At 41.3% G+C, this 6,272-nt stretch overlaps 1 protein-coding gene across 1 annotated transcript; it reads right to left on the bottom strand.

The window, feature by feature from the left end:
- Positions 1 to 315: 315 nt before the first annotated feature.
- Positions 316 to 4,688, bottom strand: slitrk2 (SLIT and NTRK-like family, member 2). The gene has a single exon (XM_042088891.1). The coding sequence runs from the start codon at positions 3,968 to 3,970 to the stop codon at positions 1,325 to 1,327; it is 2,646 nt and encodes an 881-aa protein (XP_041944825.1). The 5' UTR covers positions 3,971 to 4,688; the 3' UTR covers positions 316 to 1,324.
- Between the last annotated feature and the right edge of the window lie 1,584 nt (positions 4,689 to 6,272).

Below are 6,272 nucleotides of genomic sequence, written 5' to 3'. Positions count from 1 at the left end.
GGCTTCTTATTTTCAGAGGCACCAGGAAATGGCAACACAGTAGCTCATTGTTCAACAAGGGGAAAATCTCTCAACTGACCATTCTATTTTGTGTGAGAATGTTTTTCATCCTGTTTCAACTGAGCTCTGGATAACCACTGATTAACCAATTGCTACTCCCCATACTGTGTGTGTGTGTGCTTATATATATATATATATATATATATATATATATATATATATATATATATATATATATATATATATATATATATATATATATATATACACACACACACACACACACACACACACACACATATATGTGTATGACTTGGTGTGTAATAGTTTTCACCATGGGGATTAAATGCAACCGCGACCATCAGTCTAGACATCAATAATTAGAGATATTTACCCATTTAAAAGCAAATTCCTATATTAAACCAAGACAGGTAGGCTATATGGTCACTGCATTCAACACTAAACTATTGTTTTTGATGATGACTCTTCATTGTTCTTTGGAAGTACAACAAAATAGTCTGAAGTCTGAAACTGCAGCTTTTCAATTTAGGCTAGAAAATTATCATCTCATAAAGAAACGATCCCCAAACATTATGCATTACCTCCAGATGAATAGCAACTTGTTAGTAAATCCAATATTATTAAATTTGTTGGCAGAAGCAAACTATCTCAAATCTTCCTTAGCATGCAAGGAAATAGCATAGGCCTAATTGTTAACCTGTTGGTATATACCACGTCATCATGATCTGCCTCCTCAATCCATGTAGCTAATGTAAGGATATGTTTTCCCCCTCATATTATATAGCCTAGTAAACAAATCTAGTTCATTTCACCATCCAAAATGGTATTTCTAGATCTCTAAGTTTATTTTATTCAGATACAAACATACATAGATGGACATTGTCAACTTGTTTAATGTCATAAACAAATAATTATAATATACAGTGATTAAAATATAGCATAATACACAAAATCTCTTTCTCTAAGAATGCAATCATGATATATTTAGAATGCTTAGGCCACTTCTGGATTAGCCCATCAATGTTAACAATAGGTTACCAGTTAAAGTCATGTATCACAATCTCCACCAGGAATATCGCCATGTTGTCCTTGCTTATGGGCCTAAAACAGACAAAACACTAAGCAGCATTGGACATGAAGTCAGTCACCAGTCTATGTGAGAGTCATCTGAACTGATCGTTCAAATCTAGGGGGGAAGCATTTAAATGTAGAAATATTTAGGCTACTATGATATCCTCAAAACAATAAACTCTTTATTGGGGGAATTGCCTACACGTGAAAGGGGGAAATTATGTTAGTTATCTTACAATTGACTCATAACAGTGTGTCTTTCCAGAACCTCAAGGTAGTCCGGCTGTGTTTTAAATTTCCCGTGTAGCCATGTTTGGTCGCTTTTAGGCTGCACATTAAAATATTTCCGTGGTGTTCCATAAAGTGCCGTTTTGTTTAGACGATCCTGATTGTTCCGCCTTACTGAGTCGTATGACGGCACTACGGATCTTTTGGGCAATGTGCTGAAGTTGTAGCTCAGGGGTCCAGCGGTAGGAAGTTCCTTAACTCTCTCCCCAATATTCTGATAAAGTTCAGGGTCTCTGTTGCTACATGACTGATATTCAACTGTGCTAATAGAAAAAGTAGGACTCTGTGTTACCTCGTCCTTTCTGAGGTCAGTGGTGTTGAAGGAGAGTCCTTTCAAATTCCTATAAAACGCAACGTGGTTGCTGTCTTTCTGTATATAAATTGGATTCTGACACATCTGGCCCACATGAGGAACGTAGGTGTATTCATGAGTATCCATCTTGTCCCCTCGTGACTCTATGCTGTACGAGCTGTACTGTATCTGATAAGAGTTCACATCTAAATTGTTCACATTTGTGTGGATGCTTTCAATGCCTTTGCGTCTTTTCAGGACAAAGACGAATAAGCCAGCTCCGAAACAAACGGAAAGAATGAATACCACCAGCAACCCCAATATCAATACGGACAAGGGCACATCGGCGTGTATTTCAGGTAGGCCTACATGACTCTCTGTGGGGGTGGCATTATTTAGAAAGCGAGCGGTCACTTCAGTACTTGAAGAAGCATTAAGTCCGGGCTGCTTGGTAGCTGTAACTTGGTTGGTTTCGGTGCATATTGCATCATTTCGCAAAGACCTGAGTAAACGGCCAGCATGTTTAGAAGGCGAGTCGCATGTGATCTCATTTACCACCACGCTCGTACTGGACAACTCCATCCAGTTTTTCAGGGCAATGATATCACAGGTGCAGTCCCATGGGTTTTCCTGGAGGTCAATCTGAATGAAAGGAGAGAGCTGGTCTAGGACGCCTTGAACCGGCAAATGTGAAAAATGGTTGTTTCGCAGATTAAGCCTGGTTAGCATTGTTCCTGCGAAAATGTTATCGGGAAGGGATCTCAACAAATTGTTATTCAAGAACAGTAATTGTAGATTGTGAAGTGCATTGAATGTTTGTGGCAAAATGTCTTTGATAATATTGTATTCCAGGTACAGATATTGTAGACTTTGAAGACCACTGAATAACGACTGAGACAGACTCTCGATATAATTGCCATTTAAGTACAGCCTTCGTAAATTGGAGAGGTTCTCGAATGCCCCCTCCATAATAATAGAAAGCCTATTATTTCCTAAATGCAGGAGTTCAAGTGAGCTATATTCCATCAAATCGGTTCGATATATAACCTGCAAATAATTTCCAGTCAAGTGCAGTTTCTTTGGATAGGACGGTTTGGGTTGCAAGTCTGATATGTTATGTAGCTTCCGTTCTTGACAGTTAATATTCAGTCCGGTGTCGGAATTCTGAGATGTGCACATGCAAACGCTTGGGCAAGTCAAGGGCAGGGGTGCGCGTGTCTGATAAACCATAATAGGCCCGAACACATGTTTATCTTTACCTGACGTCACTCGCGGTGTGGGACGGTGCCTCGTTTTTGGAGGACGGGATGCTTTTGGAGCTCTCGTTGGAGTAACGCGTGCGCGTAATGTGGGAAGTGGGATGTGGTACTGCGAATCAGAGGAAGGTTCCATAGCGCGGTGAGATGAGTCGCCTACATTCCTTCGGGGACAAAGGTCTTGCTTGATTAAATGAGTGACGTCTTTTCCGTGCAGGCGAAAGGGCGTTTCACATACAATATCACCAACGAAGACTGATATTGTATCCAACCAGGCTTTCAGTGGAATCAGATCACAAGTGCAATTCCAGGGATTCTCTTCCAGCTGAATCTCCATGATACCGCCAATATGTTCTAAAACACCAGTAAATGGAAGCATTTTCAACCGGTTCCCCCTTAAATCCAAGTGCGTCAGCATAACGAAGCGGAATATATTGTTGGGGAGAGAAAGCAATAGGTTGTCATTGAGAATTAAGACTTTAAGCTTATTCAGTTTGTTAAATGCTCCCGCTTCTATGATGCTAATATAATTATAATCCGCTTGCAAATACTCCAGATTGTCTAATCCAGAAAATGTCTCTTCCTTAATAATTTCCAGATTGTTGTTGTTGAGATGAATGCGCTTGAGGTTTTTTAAACCAGAAAATGCTCCTGTTTTGATCTCCTGCAATCCGTTGTTGCCTAGGTGAAGTGATGTAACATTGCCGTAGTGAAAAAAATCATTTGTGTTTAATCGTGTTAAAAAATTCCCATTCAGAAAGAGCTGCGATATTCTGTTCTGCGGAGGCTGGATTTGACCGATCGTGGTAAATCCCTTGTTTTCACAGTTAATATTCAAAGCATTTTCTTTATCCTCACAAGAGCAAAGATTCTTGCAGATATCTTGATCAATTTGGCTGCTTTCTGTCTTTGACATACTGGTCACAGTTAAGACGCTAAGCAGCAGAACGTTGCTCAGCATTTTTGCTAAAAAAATATTATTTCCGTCTAGATCAACGTAGTATGGTGCTTGTAGGCTATGGATAAATCGCAGTGAAGGCATGCATGCAAAAAAAACGCTTGGTCCAAATCTGAGAAGCACGTACCGGGTTGTTGTGTTCCCCTTAAACCTTAGTCTGAAGTCAGAAGGTAAAGGAGATATGAATGAAATCACATTCTGACGGATGATGAACCGAATGCATCCTTGTTCTGAAAATGTAGCACAGGAATCCGTTTCATGGACGACTATTCATGCTGCAGAACTCGGAACATTTCACTGGCGCTAGGGAAAAGAATCAGCTAGCCAGGCTACTTCTAATTGTGCCACAGATACTTAGCATATTCCAAATACTCATTAACACTGACATTTGGGGTAGGCTACAGTGTGAAACACCTGATATCTGTAAGTAGGCTAGAACAAAATCCGAAGTCCTCAGAATTCATTATCATGCAGAGGCGGATGCATGTCTGTGGTTTGACAGAATTTTTCGTTCGCATCCTCCCACATCGAAGACAAGGCGTTCTTGCGTCACACATGAGCTTTCGTTCCGTTAGTAGCTTATTTGTGTTTAAGGGTAGGCTATGTATCAAGACAAAAACAGTATTAGGCCTAGCCTACAGATTTTTGATAGATTTTCCTTCTTCATACAGTCAATCTTTAAGTAAGCCCGTTGCAAGATCTATTCTAAATCAATTGTGGCAACAACAATACTAGACTAGCCTATTAAAAACCTTTTTGCTCAAAAACTACTGAGATGACTGTAGGTAGCCTATAGCCTACACAGGTGAACAGGTGAGAGTTTGTACAAAAAATGGAAAAACCTTGGCAGTAATAACAGCTTGCTAAATATGGAAACATTTGGGTGCAAATGTGGGTGGTTAACAGCTGCAGAATGACAGATGAAGTAATCTAATATAAGATAATGTAGGCCTAGTAAGCAAAGTGACTTAGGTTATCTCAGGCACTGTTAACAGTCTGATGGTTGTTCACTACAGAGCACCTGAAACACTCTGTCTTGCACATGGGGGAGCTCATCATTGATGAGAGTGGTTGTCTTGTATGCATAGGCGTCAGTTTAGGTGGGGACGGTGGGGATACACACCTATCACTTTTTGCCATGACTGATTTTGTCCCCACCACTTTTCGCAACTGAAAATAAACAAAAAGCCTCTTCATGGTGCTTAATCACCATGTAACCAATTTGCATCGAAATTCACACCTCTTCTTTTCTGTTAAATTTTTAGTGGAGTCACACAGATATCACACGCATATCACTAGTCAGCTAGTTGCGGTAATAAACAGTTTGCGAAATAATTAACAAATTGACATGAAATGTAATCATATTTACATTCAGCACATGCTCTGCACACCCATTACAAATAGCATAACATGCACCCAAAGGCACTGGCTTACATGCATTGCATAAAACCACAAGAATCAATCAATAAACTGTTCACGAAAATAAACAAATTGACATGAAATTTACTCATATTTACATTCAGCACACACTGTAAAAACTTAGATCTAACTCAATAAAATTAAGACAACATATTCCAACTACTTTTTGCAAGTTTAGTGAACTAACTAATATTTTGATTTAACTTAATAATATGAATTTCAATGTATGCAAAAAGATTAAGTAGCATTTTCAGAAAAAGCCAATTAATTGAGAACAATCAATGTAAAGAATATCAGCATATTAATGATGTTTTATAAACAAAGTTCGGGTGGAGCCTTCGGGATGATTGACAGCAATTAACTCACCCACTGCCGCCGCAGGGTAGGCCTATTTAAGCCGACCTCCTTTTCCATACGTCACACGCTCCGACGTTCGCGAAATCATTCAGTCTGCGTATTGTTCGCATTGACAAGACAGCTCTCATGGAACTGGAAATCCACCCAGCGCCAGCAAGGCGTTGACCCTACCCACTGGACAGTGGCTCGCATCCGCAGCACTCTCCATTCCCACGGCATCGCGTTCCGTATGTCGGATAGGAAGTTCCATCTCCTCCGCCTTCTAACGCAGTCGGATAACCCGGTCTTTTCGCCCTCCCGCTCCCTCACTTTGTTTTCCTCCCCAGACCAGGAAGCAAGCTGCTCCTTCTGGCATCCCGACGCGGTTCCTTCCGCCGGCCATTCAGCCGGACGAAGCACACACCACCAGCCACCTCGCGAACCGGGCACGCCGACAGCACTTTCCGGCACCACACGCTTCAGAGCGTATCATTCCGCTGCTTCAGCCACAGCCACTGCCACGTCAGCGGCTCAGGCCCATTCCCGCCGCATCTCCGCCGTATTTCCGGGTCCAACCCCACTTCTCCAGACGGCCCCGGTAGCGACAGCGTCGCTACTCCCCCCACTCCTT

The sequence above is a fragment of the Alosa sapidissima genome, chromosome 4 (assembly GCF_018492685.1).
Source record: "Alosa sapidissima isolate fAloSap1 chromosome 4, fAloSap1.pri, whole genome shotgun sequence".
Taxonomy (NCBI): Eukaryota; Metazoa; Chordata; class Actinopteri; order Clupeiformes; family Clupeidae; genus Alosa; species Alosa sapidissima.
Note: the sequence above shows the minus strand (reverse complement) of the source record. Positions and strands in the feature narration are given on the sequence as shown.

What these genes read in the sequence shown, in the direction of transcription:
- slitrk2 (XM_042088891.1), bottom strand. Translation starts at nt 3,970, where the DNA reads ATGCCTTCACTGCGATTTATCCATAGCCTACAAGCACCATACTACGTT.